Source organism: Cynocephalus volans, chromosome 11 (assembly GCF_027409185.1).
Source record: "Cynocephalus volans isolate mCynVol1 chromosome 11, mCynVol1.pri, whole genome shotgun sequence".
Taxonomy (NCBI): Eukaryota; Metazoa; Chordata; class Mammalia; order Dermoptera; family Cynocephalidae; genus Cynocephalus; species Cynocephalus volans.
Window position 1 is genome coordinate 59,390,461 of NC_084470.1, and position 19,842 is coordinate 59,410,302.

Sequence of the window (19,842 nt, forward strand, 5' to 3'; positions counted from 1 at the left end):
GAAAAAGATAATCCCTAAATCCAGTGTACCCTAGAAAGTTATACATCAACGGGCGAGGGGGACATTTCTAGAGGAATAAGTTTGGTTTTATCACTTCAAAAACACTGTTTCTTTATCCTCTATCAATCCCTCATAAATCACTCTATATTTTAGTTCTCTTCACATCTGAATCATACTTTTTTTTTGACACGTGTGTTATCTCTGATAGGTGGTGTGACAGAAACTCCTGATGGCCCCTTCTTTTTTTAATAATACATAGTCAGATATTTAGCTGTTTTTAAATGTTTCTTTCACGTTGTATAAAGACCACATTTTCAAGCTTCCCCTGGCTGCTGGTCTGACCAGATGGTCAGGATCTGGCCAATGCAGTTTAAGGAGAAGTACAGTGAGTAGTTTCTGAAATGAATCCTTAAAGAGGAGGGATATCTTCCCTTCTTCCTTCCTCAGGCCGGAATGCTGCCTGAGGTGGCGGGCACCTTGCCAACTCCGAGGGAGAGGATGGCTCAGGTCCTCAGTTCTGCAGGGCTTCCAGTGCACAGCCTCCTAAAGTGCAGCATCCCAACATAGACAGCCATGACTCGCTTCAGAATCATACTTTCATCATAAAGCCTTTCCCCACCCTTACCCCCTTTTCCAGAGTTTTTTTGGTTTTTTGTTTGTTTTTAAAAAGATGACCGGTAAGGGGATCTTAACCCTTGACTTGGTGCTGTGAGCACCACGCTCTCCCAAGCGAGCCATGGGCCAGCCCTCAAGAGTTTTTTAAATTGCCTTTTGTTTTTCTGTTCATCAGAAGAAACACAGTACTAGTGGCTCTACTTCTGGGCTCTCAATCATATAATATACACAGTGTTAATTTTCTTGAAGCATTTTGACTTTCTATTTCAATCTGGTCAGACTGCTTTCTATGTCTTCTATAAAGTTACCAAACTGGGATTAGATCTCATTTGAGCTGCTTCTACTGTTTCTTTTATTCTCATGACTTCTTTTCTAGATTATTTATTTTGAGTATATCATCAAGTAACTTTTTGAGATACTGTGTCTAAGTGTGGTCCACAGATCAGCACTGACCTGGGAATCTGCTAGAAATGCAAATTCTCAGACCTCACCCCTGACCTACTGAATCAGAATTCTGATAGCGAGGTCTGGCTATTTGTCCAGCCCTCCAGATGATTCTAATGCACCCTAGTTTGATAACTACCAGTCTAGAAGTTTTATTGGACTTCTTCTGTCTATGTTCCTAACTAGTCTGCAATAAATAATATATTTTTTTTCCTTCAGTGTCATATAGAACCTAAGTAATCCAGAGCTCAACACAAGGACTAAGCCATCCAACTAAAGAATCAATGAGTAGTTGGGGGTGGGGGGGGGGATGCATACATACTAAACCATGAAGTTAGCATGTGTATTGACCCTAGTAGGAATTTCTTCTCCCAAATAATCACTGAAACTGAAAATAATGTGTACCTAATACCACTTCTTGAGTTTTCGCTTGTTTCTTTCTTTTTGGCTAAGTGTAAAAACCACTACTTTATTTAAAGGAGAACATGCTGAAGCAGTGAGTATGTTGGATTTCTAAATTCCACCTCACAAATAGCAATTTCAAAGAGATTACTTTCATATTTCCACAGGAGAAGAAACAACTCTTCTCTCACATTTTCTCTAAAGCTACACTTGTTCAATGCCCAATTGCTAGTTACTTGTAGTTAGCAATCACCTGAAATGTAGCTAGTCCAAATTACAATGTGCTATAAGTGCAAAAAACACACCAGACTTCAAAGATTTGTACAAAAAAAAGGTAAAATAGCTCATTAATACTATTATATTGATCACATGTTGAAATAATATATTGGGTTAAATGTTTTTAAAATTAATTTCACCTGTTTCCCCCCCCCCTTTTAAGAGGCTACTAGAGAACTTAAAGTAACATATGTGGCTCACATTTTATTTCATGTTCTGAGTTCCACTGAGGGGGGACTACTGAGGATAGTACTCAGTATACCAGAAGAGTGCCCCACGAGGTGAAGAATCACAGCACCTGAGATCCAAACTAATCTGCACCTTTTATCAAGAGTCAGCAAAACCTTAGGGATCTTGGTAGAATTTTACTGCTCAAATATGCTCCTCAGAAAGTGGTAAAGTCTTTATCCAAATCTGAAACATTTTCCAAATTCCTGTTATATAAAGGAACTTAGAAACATGGTCAGGAAAGAGATTTAAATGTGGGTAAAAGACTGGACATGAAGGGCCAGAAAAGGCAGTAATAAATGGTTCACCAATCTTAAGTGATAATCAGAATTCCAATCAGCTCACAAAGTACCAATAAGGAAATAGCTGATTTAAGTCCTGTGTTTGGCTGCAAACCCACGTTTGCATAACACACCATATTATGAGCACTGCCTCCCCAAGGCAGAAGTCAGAATCACTTTCCCAACCTTCCCTGCAGCTGGAGTGCAGCCATGTGACCACAGCTTCCCAAATTAGACACACTGTATGAAACTTGGACTCAGAAGGGAACAACATGAAGCAGCAGGAACCAGAGCCTCCATGTTCTGGTGAGAGTGGAAGAACATGTCAGAAATGGAGCAGGATGGCAAAAGTCCCACTGAGAGACTGTGGTAGAGTGGGGATCTGTGCCCAGGGGTGGAGCTGAAGGTCTCTGCCAGAGCAGGCTAGCAATGTGACCTGAGTCCTGTTCTTGGCTGTGTAGCCTGCCAAGGACCATTCATTCCCTCGCCCTCCCATAAATCCTTTAGTCAATTTTTTCTGAGTAAACTAGGAAGAGAGGAGGGATTATCTGATATTTATAACTAAAAAAACAAATGGATACAGAAAGGATCACATCGAATTTAAAATTTCAAAACAGTATTCACCCTGGGAGAGGGGTGTGTTCACAGAGGGGTACAACAGATTTGAACTGCATCTGTAAAAAAAAAAAATGGTAAACTGCCAAAACACACTAAACCTCTGGGTGGCAGTACCTGTTTATAATGTTAATCTGTACTAGGAATGGAACTGGGGGGGGGGGGTGGCGGTGTAGAGCAGCAGCCATTATTTATTGAGGATTTACTATGTGCTAGGGTAGGCAGTGTGCTCAGAACTAAGAGAGGTGCTGGCCGGTTAGCTCAGTTGGTTAGACCATAGTGTTGTAACATCAAGGTCAAGGGTTTGGATCCCCTTACCAGCAACCACCAAAAAAAAAAAAAAAAAAAAAAAACTAACAGAACTAAGAAAGTATTTTATATAAGCTTCAAAGTAACCACAACATAAATTCTTTTATTTCCATTCTGTAGATAAGTAAGTGGATTTAAAGTGGTTAAGTCACTTGTCTAAGATGACATATCTCAAGTAGCAGAGGCACACCTTGAACTCATGTTTGTCTAAGAGCCAAGTCTGCATCTTGATTACCTCCTCCCTCACTCTCAGCAATTCTACACTGTGTTGAGAAGTCAGGGACTGTCCCAGTATGGAGGGGAATGTGCAATAGCAAGAAGAAAAAGAGGGACAGAAATTGGGATGACAAATGACAAGGAGAAATGCAAGAACCACTGGAGTCTTCAGCTCTTTAGCTCTAGCAACAAAAGGAGCAAGTGCTGTAAAGTCCCCTTCTCCAAAGCATCTTTCATTTAGCAAACAAACCCGGGTGGGGCCCCACTAACCAAAAAGCCTGTGTGAAGCCTCAGTTCCTACCCTGTGGAAGGGCAGAGAAGAAATAAGCAATTCTGTGGGTGCCAAGTGAAACTTCACCCCTGGCATTCACCATCAGACTTTTCTCTGGCACACACATTTACTCCTCGTGGATGCTTTGAGAAGTACCCATCTCAGAAGGACTCTGAAAGGGATGTTCCAAATGGAATGCTCAGGCAGACCTGCCAGCAACAAAGAATTTGGACCTTTCCCAGTATTGTACCTACTATCAGGGCATTTAAATAGGAGTTCTTTTTCTTGCCTTCAGAAGGTGACTCTCTCACCCTAAAGAGACCGATGCTACTCTTCTAATTAGCCTTGACGTATACCTTTTTCTTCACCAATTCACTAAATCTATTTTTTAAGGACAAAATTACTATGTGCTGCTTCTAGACTGGACAGATGAGGAAGTCAAAAGAAGGGGCAGTTCAAACTCTCTGGAGTGATGACAGATGGTTTTTAATAAGCAGTCTAATTTTGCCACTATTTTTTAAATAAAAGAAATCTAGAAAACAGCCTCAAGGTGGTAAATTCTTTTTCAAATAACATTAATACAGGGATAATTTTTATTCTTATCAAAAGGGTTAGGTTGGGATGTGCTACCATGGAGCAAAGGGCCTTTTAACCTTTAGGTTATTTGAGGAGGCAGTTCTGTTCAGCCCTATATTTCAGTACACAGATGTGTCACCTCTCTGGTCTCATCCATTCACTCAGTTCACTTTAGTTATACCAGCCGAATGCTCTTTACTCAGATAACCACATGACTCACTTCCCAACCTTCTCTGGTTTTAACTCAAATATCACCTGCACAATGAGGCTTACCTTGCCCATCCCATCTGCTTTGTTTTCCTTTTTTAATCACTATGCATGCACAGGTTTTTCTTATCTTACGTATCACCTATCTCCCCACAACTAGAACATATGCTCTACAGAGACAGGGAACTTTGTCTTGTTCATTGCTGTGTCCAAGAATCTAGCAAAGGGCTTTATACATACACACGGACATATGGAGATATCTGGGGCAGGGAGAAAAGATTAAGAATCACTGCCCTATACCTATAAGTTCTAGCAAAATATCTCTAAGCAACACTTCGGGGAAGAGACTGCCTCTTCAGCAAATGGTGCTGGGAAAACTGGATATCCATATGCAGAAGAATGAAACTAGAACCATACCTCTCACCATATACCAAAATCAACTCAAAATGGATTAAAGAATTAAATATACACCCTGAAACAATAAAACTCCTTAAAGAAAACATAGGGGAAACACTCCAGAAAGTAGGATTGGGTACAGACTTCATGAATATGACCCCAAAAGCACAGGAGACCAAAGGAAGGAACAATAAACAAATGGGATTATATCAAACTAAAAAGCTTCTGCACAGCAAAAGAAACAATTAACAGAGTTAAAAGACAACCAACAGAGTGGGAGAAAATATTTGCAAAATATACATCTGACAAAAGATTAATATCCACAATACATAAGGAACTCAAACAACTTTACAGCAAAAAAACAAGTAACCCAATTAAAAAATGGGCAAATAAGCTGAATAGACATTTCTCAAAGGAAGATAAACAAATGGCCAACAAACACATGAAAAAATACTCAACATCACTCAGCATTCAGGAAATGCAAATCAAAACCACACTGAGAGGGCAGGCCCGTGGCTCACGTGGGATAATGTGGTGCTGATAACGCCAAGGGTTCGGATCCCTATATAGGGATGGCCGGTTGGGAGAGCGTGCAGCTGACAATACTAAGTCAAGGGTTAAGATCCCCTTACCACTCAATGAATAAATAAACCACACTGAGATACCATCTCACTCCAGTTAGGATGGCTAATATCCAAAAGACTGAGAATGATAAATGCTGATGAGGTTGCAGAGAAAAAGGAACCCTCCTACACGGTTGGTGGGACTACAAAATGGTACAGCCTTTATGGAAAAATGGTTTGGAGGTTCCTCAAACAATTACAGATAGATCTACCATATGACCCAGCTATTCCACTGCTGGGAATATACCCAGAGGAATGGAAATCATCATGTCGAAGGGATACCTGTACTCCAATGTTGACTGCAGCACTATTTACAATAGCCAAGAGTTGGAACCAGCCCAAACGTCCAGCATCAGATGAGTGGATACAGAAAATGTGGTATAATCTATACAATGGAATTCTACTCTGCTATAAAAAAAAGAATGAAATACTACCATTTGCACCAACATGGATGGACTTAGAAAAAGTTATATTAAGTGAAATAAGTCAGGCACAGGAAGAGAAATACCATGTTCTCACTTATTTGTGGGAGCTAAAAATAAATAAATACACAAACAAATGGGGGGGAAGAAGACACAATCACAATTCCTTGAATTTAAGACAAGTGAACACAAGTGAACAGATATGATGTTGATGGGTGGGAGGGGGGAGGAGGAGGGGGAAGGGAGGAATCTGTAAAGGGATACGAAAATCAACTACATTGTATATTGATAAAAGAAAAAAGAAAAAAAAATTACAAAAGTAGTTCATGTTTAATTAAAAAGTTCAAGCTCTCTTCCTTAGCACACCATTCTCCAACATGATTATTGTTTTAGGTTTTATTATTACCATTCAAGGACCATTACATTCTTTTGTGTGTGTGTGTGTGTGTGACCGGTAAGGGGATCGCAACCCTTGGCGTGGTGTCACCCGCACCGCGCTCAGCCAGTGAGCGCACTGGCCATCCCTATATAGGATCCGAACCCGCGGCAGGAGCACCACACTCTCCCGAGTGCGCCACGGGGTTGGCCCTAGGACCATTACATTCTATATATGCTAAAAACTAGGATGATACTAAACTGGTTTTGACACTCACTCTGTTAAACATCCTCACCTGTCAACTGCATAGATCTACCTCATTCTTCTGGCTGCATAGGACAATACACTACACTTGTACCATTATTTGGCATTTCTTTCACTGAAAAGGCTTGTTTCCAATGTCACTACTATAACAATGCAGCAATGAATATTCTTATATACATTTATATCTGTACATATAAGAGCAAGGCCTAAAGTGTATATACTTAACATTGAACAAGTGTTGCCAAATTCACTTCCAATAAAGTTACACTTATTTATCCTCTCATAACCTTGCCCACCCTAGGTGAAATCTTTAAAATGTTTTCCCATCTAACAAATGAAATATGGTATTTCATTTTAAAAATTTACATTTCCATAATCACCAGTAGTATGAAGCATTTTTTGATATGCTTATTAGCACCATCTGTATTTCTTCTTACGTGAACTATCTATTTTGTTTTTCTACTAAAATTTTCTAGTTCGTAGGAGTTTTTTGTGTATTAGGAATACTAGGGCCGACCCCGTGGCTCACTCGGTAGAGCGTGGCGCTGGGAGCGCCGCGGCGCTCCCGCCACGGGTGCGGATCCTATACAGGGATGGCCGGTGTGCTCACTGGCTGAACGCGGTGTGGGCGACACCAAGCCAAGGGTTGTGATCCCCTTACCAGTCACAAAAAAGCAAAAAAAAAAAAAGAAAGAAATACTAGTTAAACAAGGTCAAATGTTCAGATCCCCATACCAGCCAGCTAGCAAACAAAATCAAAACCAAAAGAACAAAAAACGAAATACTAGCTAAGAGCACAGGCTCAAGTCATAACAACTTGAGTGCAAAAGCCTGCTTTCAGACTATGACTCAACCTCTCTGTGTCTCATTTATTATTTTTAGTTTCAAAAATTGTACTTTTAAACTAAGTACATATAGGTATATAAAAGAGATCAAGAAACCAACACATACGTACAGTTATTTTGTAACTGCTAGGCCTATATTTGCGTCTGACGTCATTCAGAAAGAAAATATTTTTTCAGTCTTGTATAAAGTTGTACCTTTAGCCATATTTTTATTTATACTGTCTGCCTTATAATTTTGGTAGCTTTAGATTTATTAACATTGTCAACAAATTTTCATGTAGGTAACATTAGTAAAATCAATTTATGATCTTCATTTAAATTAAATCTACAAAGCTTATTTTTAATTTTAAATAGAGGGGAAAAAACTACTCTTGCACATACCATATACCACAAACCATATTTCATTAGCATCCTGTATGGTAGAAATTTGTGGTAAGACTTTTAGGACTACTGAAATAAGGCAAAAAAGCCTCAAACAAGAATTTTTTTTTTTTAAGGAAGTTTCTTCTACCTATACTAATGACTTGCATTAGAGCTGATACTCTGTGTGGGGAAGGGAACCACACAAAAAGAGTAGCCTAATAAGTTAACCAAAATATAAATCCATAGGGAAAAAAGATATGATTCTTACTCAAAAATCACTGACAATTATTAGTGAATTATTATATCTCTAACTTGCTAACATTCCATGAGCTGTAAGTACACATATGCATATGTGTGTGTTTTAAAGTCCTTGATCAACTTCCAAACATCAGGTCTGAGACTGCCCAGGATATTCTTCTACTTTGTGTTTCCTCTACTTCTCAGCTTAGAGTACCCCAATTACAGCTCCATCTTCCCCCAAAGTTCTCTCCTACATGAATTTTTCTCCTACATGAATTTCTCTGTCACCTAATTCTGCCTGTTCACTCTCTTTTAGCAATTTCTCAGATTTAGTGATTTCTTGATATTCATTTTTTTTCCAGCACTGTTAGGAATTATTTTCTTACATGGGGCTTAGGAAAGAAGATGATATTAATAGATGATCTCGATCAGTTATCTTGAACATAAAGTCTCAAAGAACACATCAAAACCAAATTCCCAACTTCTTTTTAATACTATGAAAGAGGAAGTCCAAGTTGTCAATAACTGCAGAATAATTTTAGCCAATTGTCGGCCTTCTTTTATCAACCTTTTCTTCCCTACAAAGACTAGAATACACAATAGTGCATCCCTCCATGTGCCAGATGCTTTCTTTTCTATTATCTCATTCAGTCTCACTAAATGGTATTATCCCAACTTGACAGATGAAGAAACTGGGGCTAAAAAGATTAAGATCATGTCAACACATAAGCAGTCAAATCAAATTTAAACCCAGGACTGCAGCTTCAGAGTCCATGTCCTTTCAATATACCTGCCTGCATTCCTGAGGGGCAAAGGGGCCAACAGTCAAACCTTCTATCTCACCAGACATACCTTTCTACACTCCTGCTTCTCCATCGTGTTCCACTCCCTTTCCTGTCCTCTTGGTGTAAAAAGCATCCAGAGAAAAATGAAACTCAACCATAATAGACAGTGACAAGAAAACAGCATTTGTAACTAGATGAGACTGTTCTTTCACACAAAGATCCTTAAAGAGCAGAACTTTTACCTTCTCAGCAAATGTATTAGTTTTTCCTCTTTCAGTAAGATTATCAATCAGCGTTATTTCCTGAAGCTTATAAATAGCAAACACAGACCTGGAAATCTACAGGTGATCTGACTTTTGAAACCACACAACTAAGTGATGATCACTAACAAGCCAAGACTAGCCCTCCTACGTTCTGTCTCTGCTCAGATAGATACAGATTAAGGGGAAGCCTGAGCCAACGGAGCTCTCACATCCAAAGAAGACCTATAATTTCCATACTGTTCAACTCTCCAAAGCAAACAGTAAATATCTGTGGTCTTTCCAGTTTACAATGGTTGAAAATATTTTCAGTCCACATTAACTATGAAAGCCTAGTGTTAAATAAAAAGTTTCAAAGATTTCCCTGAGTGAAAATAACCTCTAACTCTGTATAGATGTGATGCTCCTACTAAACAAAACCCTGACAGCAAATAAAGTATATTAAATAGGCTGCAACTCAACATTTCCCTTTTACCTGAACCTGCTGTGGCTGCTGAACCTGAATCTGCTGTTCTTGCTGGGTTTGTGGCTGAACACTGGTGGTAACTGGACAGGCAAGTTCAAGCAAAGACCCAGCCACTTCGGTGCTGTCTGTGTAAATGCAATTCCCACCCTGTTGGTACACCATGGTAGTGGTGGCTGTCTGCTGGAACTCCTGAAGGGCTTCTGGCCCCTTAGAGGCCAGTGAGTCCAGAAATTCCTTCATCCTGTGTTGCGGGACAGACCGTGCCTTCACTCGGATGTACTCTTCAAAGGAGATGGTGTTCTCCAGAGAATTATTCATATTGCAGAGTCCTTAGAGTTCCTGGGGATAAAATAAATGAACAGAAGTCAAAATTATGTTATTGCTTTTATATCTTGAAATGTATAAAAGTAATCACCCTTGCATCAGAGTGGAATATTCAGGGCAGCTGTGTACATCTGGAATCCAAAGTAATGTTTTATTAGACCACCTTATTTTTCAGTTAATAGTGCTTGAAAATTATTTCCATTACCATTTCTTAAGTCAAACCATATCACACTGGGGAAAAAAAGCATGCTTAACAGTATTGAATGCAACAGGCTGAAAACACACTCCCCACCCCCCACCCCAGCATTAGGCCAATCCCATGTTCTCTGCAGAACCAAGCACTGGACAGTAAATGTCACATGCAAAACTGCTCTGTGACCATTACAAAAAGGACTACGAAGAAAGGAGGAGGAAGCTAGAAGAAGGGATTCCAACTGACATTTTATTTCTACTGCCAAGTATGTCCTGCAGGTATGCCACCTGACTGTGGCCAGACCCAAGAGACAGAGGACATGTTCTTCATCTCCTATGAGAAACACCAAAAATCCCATTCTGCCATCTCCCATGAGAAACACCAAAAATCCCATTTTGTCATGGTTTACTGGTTAAGAGCATGGACTCTGGAGCCAGAGTGCCTTAGTTCAAAGAACTCTACCTCTCCTTAGCTGTATAACCTGGACAAGTCAGTCAGCCTTAGTTTTTTGTCTATAAAATGGGAATAAAATAGTACTTACCTCAGGGTTGACATGAGGATTAAATATATGTAAAGAACTTAGAAAAGTACCTGATACCTACACAGCACTATGTTAAGTGTTAACTAATATTATCAAAATAATTGGGAGTAGGGACTTAAATGGTGCCTTAAATAGCTAGATCCCTACTAAAACCAATTCTTTTTTTTAAAAGATGACTGGTAAGGGGATCTTAACCCTTGACTTGGTGTTGTCAGCACCACGCTCTCCCAAGTGAGCTAACCAGCCATCCCTATATAGGGATCCGAACCTGTAGCCTTGGTGTTATCAGCACCACACTCTCCCAAGTAAGCCACGGGCAAGCCCTCAAAAACCAATTCTGGAAAAGTTTTTTATTGAGTATTTAGTTACCTTAAGAATTGACCTGCAGAGGTGGACAGTAACTTTCAATTACTGGGGGACAATTGGGCAATCGATGGACTGTTGAATGCCCTGTTACTGCCTTTGTACCAAACTCCCTTAATTAGCACCACTCCCAGAACAAAAGTAGCAGCAGGATGAAAGAGTAACACAAACCAAGTGAATGTTTTTGCCAAAAAGGACTCTCAGTCAATCTCAAACGTCTGGAAAAGTGATTTGCTCCCTTGAGCCATCAGACTAGAGATACTAGTCTCTGTTTTACTGCCCAGATGCCCTGCCTTACGTTACAGATATGAGGTATGTGGGTAACCATTTCCTTTCTTCCACCTGGCTCTAAACTCCTGGCAGACAAGACTGGTCCTCTCAGAATAGCTCACACAGGGCAGGTGCTTTGTACATACCTGTTGCAACTTAGAATTCAATGTGAAACAGGAAGAATTATGAATCCTTGTTCCTGTTAACAACTCTAACTTACAACCATAAATTGTTACAACTAAAAATTGTACAACCTAGAATACACTAGGGAAAAAGTGTATACTACTTTTTTTTTTTTTTTTTTTTGTCCTTTTCGTGACCGGCACTCAGCCAGTGAGTGCACCGGCCAGTCCTATATAGGATCCGAACCCGCGGCGGGAGCGTCGCAGCGCTCCCAGCGCTGCACTCTACCAAGTGCGCCACGGGCTCGGCCCATACTACTTCTAATAAATGATTTGTATACACTTTGGGGAAAAAACCTACTTATCTAGGGCAAGAGTGACACCAGAGAAAAAATAAGTTCTTTACTGCTATTAATTTACTGACACCAGCATTACATAGTATATAAATTATAACTGGGTACCTTCAAACAGAATAGATCCAGCAATGAATCTTTTATGACAATGCACATAATACATTGTGAATATATTTCACCATAAATAAAGATATACCTTACCCTATCCGAAATCAGAATTCCCAGACCACTACCTTTAGGAGAACCTCCAATTCTCAGAAAACCCCAACTACAATAGAGAGCAGAGAACAGCTAGTGTAGGTCAGGGGGACACAAGGTGAAGCCATTGCTGATGGCCTCTTGTCTTCTGAAACTTAACACTTTCCCACTTCTCTTCTGATCACTTCCCTTTTTCCAGCTCTCCCTTTCTCTCTGCTGCAGAGGCTTTTAGTTTATCTCCTCTCAAAGTAGAAAATTAGGAGGTCTGATATGAGACTTCAAAATTAAGCTATCAATGATGTCCATCACACATGTAAGTAAGGAGAGCATCAACACCAGGTACACTGTCCTTCCGTTACAGATTCAGAGTAGGCAATTCAGTGTGGTTGACCCACGGACACTTACTCACCACACTAGCACAGAATGTGTCATAGTTTCCTTTTGTTAACAGCATCACAGCTGGAATTTCTTTAAGAAGGCATCTCTTATAATAAAGACCCAATAATATTACAAAGTTTATAACATGCAACTCTAGTACCTAATCACATATACCCTTTGTTCAAAAAAGATTATATGGGCCGGCCCCGTGGCTCACTCGGGAGAGTGTGGTGCTGATAGCGCGGGTTCAGATCCGATATAGGGATGGCCGGTGCGTTCACTGGCTGAGCGTGGTGCGGACGACACCGAGCCAAAGGTTGTGATCCCCTTACCAGTTGGGAAAAAAAAAAAAAGATTATATGAGGGCACTTCAAAGAGTTCATGGAAAGCCGGCCTGTGGCTCACTTGGGAGAATGTGGTGCTGATGACACCAAGGCCACAGGTTCAGATCCCTATATAGGGATGGCCAGTTAGCTCACTTGAGAGAGTATAGTGCTAACAACACCAAGTCAAGGGTTAAGATCCCCTTACTGGTCATCTTTTAAAAAAAAAAAAAAAACAGTTCATGGAAAGATTCCTATTTATCTTTAATTCTATTTTTCAATTAATTTTCTTAAGTACCCTGGTATGAGCAGCCATCAACAGGTCCTCTACCATGCTGGTACATATTTCAATTTTTCACCTCCATTATAAAAGAACAGCAGAGGTCAATTGAAATTTACATTTCCTAAAATTTATTTTCTTCAACAATTAGTTGCATTCCCATAAAATACCAAGAGACTACTTGAATTTTCAAGATTGTCTGTGCTGGAATCATAGCTACTATTTCAAAGCAGTTTTTTTTAAAGTACAAGGAGACATGCAGCAAAAACTCTTTTTGCCTTAAATCTGGTATAAGATAAATATGAGTAAATACCAATACAAAGAAACACTGAAAATTAAGTTTACAGAACTGAAAACATTCATACGAGTACTGCCTGGTACAGCCAGTCCCTAGGATCCTCCTAGTCACATTAGTTCCATTCAGTCTTCCAAGTTTCAGAAATTCAGGAAGGGCAGTGTAAGCCTCATCTTAAGTGTGATATTAAGAGTGAAGGAGAATTTCATCAACTTTTCTTCCTAGAAACAAGCTTTTATTCAGTAGAATTCCACCTAGTTCTTGGAGGGTCTTTTTTTTGTGGTTTTCTGGGGTTTTTTGCAGGGGTGGGAGGGCAGGGATATAAAAGTGATATACCCATTTGTTTAAAAAAAAAAGTTTGAATAGTACAGGAAGGTATAAAATGAAAAGTAAAAACAGCTAAGTACGCTTTTACCTCTGGTTTTTTGTTGTTTTTTTTAAAAAAAGATGACCGGTAAGGGGATCCCAACCCTTGACTTGGTGTTCCTTGACAACGGCCATTCCTATATAGGGATCCGAACCTGTGGCCTTGGTGTTATCAGCACCACACTCTCCCAAGTGAGCCACGGGCCGGCCCATACCTCTGGTTCTTGATCTACCAATTTTAAACATTTATCAGCTATGAAAAAGGTGAGTTTAGGGCATTTAAATCACACCCTCCTCTCATCAACCCTTGTCAATCACCTTTTTATATTTAGTTCTGTTATGATCACTTTCATACGTTTAATCGTCTATTTGCAGACTCATTAATTTTAGAGTATCTCTGGACTTCCCACGATGTAAAATAGGAAATTAAAGTTCCATGCCCTCTATTTTTGACAAACATTTAGCTGAGTATAGCTTCTGTTTAATCAATCTTTCATTTTAAAAAAATCTTTCTTCCTATACTTGTGTTTTAAATCCAATGTTCTAGCCTCTTCTGAGACCTTATTTTTTTTTTTTATTGTAACATACTTGATTGTGCTTATCTGTGGGGTGGAGTTGAATATCATTACCTGTGTGCAATATGTGATGTTCAAATCAGGATAATTAGTAATATGTGAATAATTATAACATTCAACATTATACAATGTAATCGTTTTTCATGGCCCTTTACCAATTCTTCCCTTACTCCCACTTCCCAATCTTTCAGTTTTAGAATACAGTACTTCATACCAAATCAAACTTCAGAATATTCATTTGTAAATCAAGGTTCTGTGAGGGCTCAGAAAAGCAATACCCCAAAGTGAAGGTGTCAGAAGCAGCCTCAAACACAAACTTTCCCTCTGACCTTCTCCTGCCCTCAAGCCTCATTCTCCTGAGGCAAGCCACAGAAAGTAGAATCCCTTTTCCCCAAGATGCGTCATAGAAACCAGAACACCCTTTCTTCAAAGCCCCTATACTTCCAAATACTTTAAAACCACTCTACTGCCTCTTTCATCTCCAAACAAATCCTCCCTGTAATATTTCTAGAATAGTACCTTCAAAAAAAGTTAACACCAGAAACTCTAGTCCAAATATAAATTTTTTCCCTGAGCAGAAAGGCAAGTAAGTTGGATATCCAACTCTCAAAGAGAGATCTGCTATAAAGCATCAAAATTCATCCTTAAGCTTTCATTAAAAAAAAAAAAAAAAAAAAAAAGCTTGAAGTAGGAAAAATTCTACAAAACTGCTAGAAAATGTTGATAAAGGTACATACACAGGTCTTCATATTTTCCATTCTTGTGAAAAAATATGAAATATTTACCTTTTTTAAAATGTTTTTATTGATTTTATTTAATGTTGCCTCACTCTTGTTAACCTATTTCACTTTTTTGTTAGTCACTAGCCATGTAGTATAAAACTCTCTGCAGTGCTCCAAGCTTAGAGCTAGCCATCTGCAGGTGGAGCTTCAAGCAGAAGCCACTGCTTCTTAAATGATGTTTTCTTTCAGTAAGCTCCCAGAGTTCTTCATTGACTATGTCCAAGTCCACAGAATCTTTTGAGAACCAATGAATCAAAGGCAGCTAAGAAATATTAACAAATAATGAATTCGATGGAGAACTTCAAAAAATATTTAATGGAAAAGAACAATTTGAAAGAGCATTTCAATCTGCCCATCTATACAGACTAAAACATAGAAGGCTTCAATTCTTGTTCTTTTAACCTACCCACCTGGCAGTATCCACCAGGCTGAAACATCCCAATAATGAAAGTTCACCAAGTTAGCATATGACCTGACACATAAGTGCTGCTTAGAAGAAAATAAAAAGCTTCAGAAATATATATAAAAGTCCTCCCTACCATAAGATCAGATCACCATTCATCTACAATTTTTTAGTTCTCAGTATATTTTATACAATTCTTTGATCCATTTAGAATTTATTTTGCACGGTGTGAGGTAAAAGTCTAATTTTATTTTTTTTTCAAGGACCAAACAACTTGTCTCTGTATCACTTAGAGAATTATTGAAATTCCTTTGCCCACCAACTTGAAAATCCACTGTTACCAAATCCATATAAATTAGGACTGCTTCTAAGCTTCACTGATTTTCCTATAAAGAGGTAGCTTTAAATAAGCATGTTAACATCTAGGGCCGGCCCATGGCTCACACGGGAGAGTGCGGTGCTGATAACACCAAGGCCACAGGTTCGGATCCTATATAGGGATGGCCGGTTGGCTCACTAGCTGAGCGTGGTGTTGACAACACCAAGCCAAGGGTTGAGATCCCCTTACCGGTCATCTTTAAAAAAAAAAAAAAAAAAAGCATGTTAACATCTGCAAGATTCCTTGCCCCACCCCACACTCAAAGTTTTGGGTTATTTTTAAAATTTAATGACATGGAAACACATGTGTAAAAAAGGCAGCCAAGGCAACTGTATTTATATATCCCAGCATTGTTTAACTATATATATTGGGGAAAAAAGTGTCAAAAAATGCATCAGAATGCTAACAGTAATTATGCCTGGATGATGGAATCACAGAGGATTTAAGTGTCTTCCTGCTTAATACTCTCCTGTTTTTTCCACAAACTGTATTAAAATAAAAAGATAATTAGAAAGTCATCTTTTTCTGCACAGTGGTTATGCTGGAGTATAACAGTAACTGACACAAACAATTCTCAATGATTCTAGTATGATTTTCCCACAAATCCTGAAACTCTTAAAGAAAAATAAAACCATCAAGTGCCAAAAACTTACATAATAATGAAGATTATTAACTTCTTCAAGATGCTGCTCACACAATACAAAGGCTGAGCCTTGGTAATAGATAAAGAGAAATGGAGAAACTTGATGAAACTACCCTCCATAACCCAAAAAGACAAGATTTTTAATTAGCTCCAAAGACTTTGTGAGGAGCAGTAAAGAAACTAATTAGAATATTTCTGAAAAAATATGAAGCTGTAGGGATACATTAATGGTCCCTATTTTGGGGAGTCAGATGAGATTAATAATGGAAAAAGAGAAAAACACTCTGGTGCTCATGGGGAGTAGGGGGTCTGCAAATAATCATTTCCTTCTAAATACTTCAAGTATAGCTGCTTTACAAAACAATAGAGAAAAACTAGAGATTTTCACTGGTTTTCCCAGATTAATCACTAACATCTCCCCTGTACTTCCTACTACTGGAATTTAGCACAGTGCCTGACACAGAGCAATCTCTCGACACATAGAGTTGTTATTTTTATTATTTTACCACTAGAACACAAGATGGTACCACGGACAAAGGTTACTCCAAAACAACGATCTATTACATTTCCAAAGGTCTGTTTGCTAATTTCTTTCTTTTTTTCTTTAGGTACTAAAGGAAAAACTAAGTACTGTACTTACTGGAATCACCCCTTCTTGGGTCTCTTATCTCTGACACCTCTTCCAGGCTTGCCATACAGCTCTGCAGAGTGGGTCTTGAATATGAGATGGACTAAGACAAGACAGTCTGAGCTACCTCAGAGCCCTGCTTCTTCCTTGGGCCTTGGGCCTTGATCCCCTCTCAAGGTTCACATCTATTCTAGCAATGGCTTCTCATAGCTTAGTAAGTCTGATCTGAAGAACACATTCACATGCAGAAAAAAAACAAAACATTGAAATTTCCATTTCAAGGAGTTACAGTCATATTTGTCCTGATCAACATAAGGAGTCATTTCAAAGAAGCAGAGTGGAAGACATATTTCTATTCTTAAAGCTACTAGGCTAGTCATTTAATTGGTTGGAGCATGGTATGGGTAACACCAAGGTCAAGGGTTCAGATCTCCTTATCTGCCAGCCACCCCCCCGCCCACCCCGCCCCAAAAGCTACTAATCACTAGAGAGTTTGTAATAGAAACTATTCCATTGGGTAGGGCCAGCCCATGGCTCACTTGGGAGAGTATGATGCTGGTAACACCAAGGCCACAGGTTCGGATTTCTATATAAGGATGGCCGGTTAGCTCACTTGGGAGAGCGTGGTGCTAATAACACCAAGTCAAGTGTTAAGATCCCCTTACCAGTCATCTTTCAAAAAAAAGGAAAAAAAGAAACTACCCCACTGGGCCATTCATCTGTTCCTATGCCTTTACAGGAGTCCCTGTAAAGGAGTTTCATCATATTTCTATTTTTAGACAACACACACTTTCAACCAGAAACTTAAAATTCATATTCTCGTCAAATATTGATGAGCTGTAAATTGGCACAACCACTTGCATTTAGTGAAGCTGAAAATATTCAGTCCACTAAACTCAGCAATTCTACCCCTAAGTGTGTACGAGGGTACTTATACAAGAATATCCATAGCAGCAGTGTTAATAACCAAAAACTGAAAGCAACCTAGATATCCACCACTAGTTGAATGAATATGTAAATTATGGTATATTCATACAAACAGAGTACTATATAGAAATGGGAATGAACCACAGTTGCACACATGGCCAAATTTCAGAAACATAACATTAAAAGAAGAAAGACAACATAATACAATATGATTCCATTTATATAAAACTCAAAAGCAAGCAAAACTATGTTGTTGAGGGATATAAAAGTATTAAACATAAAAACAAACAATGTGATTATCACAGAAGTGAGAATAGCAGTTGTCTCCAGGGGTTGAAAAGCTGGAAGGCAGCTATGCTTATCACTATACCACCAACGCCTGCCCAGGGGTTGAAAAGCTGGGACCAGGAAGGGACCCATAAAACGTTCAGGGGTGCTGGCATTGTTCTATTTTTTGAAAAAGTAGTAGTTACACCGAGGTTCACTTCATAATTTTTTATTAAATTGTATACAGATCAACTGAATTTATAGATAAATATTTCATAAATTTAAGAAAAAAAAAAATCAGCTTTCTGACACAGCCCACAAACTCTACTTACAGTTTTGCCCTGGCTTAAAAAGTGAGACAAAAGAACCACTCCTTTCAGCAAAGAAATTACCATTTCTTCAAGCAGCCACTTCAGTTTAATAACAGAAACCACAATCTAATGACAATTGGGGGGTGGGGAACAAAACAAAGCATTTAAGAGAAGCCTGAAGAGGACTTAAAACATCTGGAACAAAATGAAGGGCAACAGAAAAGAACCCATATTCGTGTAACACCTCATTCTGAGGCTAACTAAAAAATAAAAGGCCCTCACAGATGGATGGCACTTTAAAAAGCAGATGAGCAAGAAGCATGGCACATCAAGAACAAACTACAAATGATTAAATTAAAAGAAAGCACGCAAGCTTAAAGGAAGACATCCCTGATTCTGAAGCTAGCATAAAGGAGGGCAGTCACATCCAGGGCCCCTGACTTATTGGTTACTTTTTTGGAACACTTCAAATTTATAAGAAAATTCAACCATTATTTGATCTTTTGTTTGAAATGACAACATCAGCTGGAAAGGAGATGTGGAACTGCAGAAGTTCACAGAGAGGTAACAAATAATTCATCACAGAGGACTAGAAGTAGTACACCTACTGTGTAAATCTTAGTTCATGAGCTTATGGAAATATTACTTACAAACACAATTTAAAAGGAAGATCTCACAGTTAGTAGCTAAAAACAAAGCCAATCCAGAACAAGCAGGACTAAGAGGTATATTAAAATTATAAGTGTATCCTAGATAAACTTGACTACTTTTCTTTGAACCATTTAGGTCCTTAGAAAAGCTGATACCTGGCCATGCTAAAACCTGCACGTTTCTTAACTTAAAGAAAAACTGTCCAAGCAGCAAACTGTGGCTGGAATTCAAAGATGCATATCTTCAATTTTCCAGCACCTAGCAGTTTCTGGCAGACAGCATCCCGAATGATTGACAGGATTTGTAATGTTTCAATATTACCAGAACAAACTGTGCACACATACTTCCAGCATATGAACATTTTAACTCACCAGTCACCATGTTGCATGTATTTCTGCTGCTTGTCCTGAGTTCTTAAGACTTCTAACATTCTGAAGAAGATAGAACAAAGAAGTTCCTTCCATCCTCAGCCTCTTTAAGTTTTAACTTTATTCTCAAAAAATACAGTATATTAAAAAGAACTAACCCATCATCAAATTTGATTGCTAATTTTAATTCCCCTTAAGCTTCCTTTTCCTTAAACTTAATAAAGCAAGACTGTAAAACATAAAGTAGCAGATATTTTGTCTCAGAAAAAAGAGGTGCATATTTCTGTAGGACAAACCTAGAACTCCCTTGGCACCAGAACACAGTGCTGGAGTGGAAAAAAAGCTAAAAAGAATTGAAATCCCAAATAAAATGTGACTTTTATAGTGACACACAGATAGTTTTGGGGGAAATTTGGAATAAT

The 19,842-nt window shown here is 38.8% G+C and overlaps 1 protein-coding gene across 5 annotated transcripts in view; it reads right to left on the reverse strand.

The window, feature by feature from the left end:
• The window catches only part of QRICH1 (glutamine rich 1), a 43,315-nt gene that overhangs the window by 22,210 nt on the left and 1,263 nt on the right, over positions 1-19,842 (reverse strand). For 3 of the 5 annotated variants that reach the window (XM_063114708.1, XM_063114711.1, XM_063114712.1), the window contains exons 2-4: positions 19,424-19,483; positions 16,909-17,121; positions 9,490-9,819 (exon numbers count right to left, since the gene is read on the reverse strand). In XM_063114708.1, coding sequence (XP_062970778.1) covers positions 9,490-9,798 — 309 coding nt within the window. In that variant the 5' untranslated portion in view covers positions 9,799-9,819; positions 16,909-17,121; positions 19,424-19,483. The remainder of the gene's footprint in view (positions 1-9,489; positions 9,820-16,908; positions 17,122-19,423; positions 19,484-19,842) is intronic. The other 2 variants (XM_063114710.1, XM_063114709.1) reach the window with 2 other exon arrangements.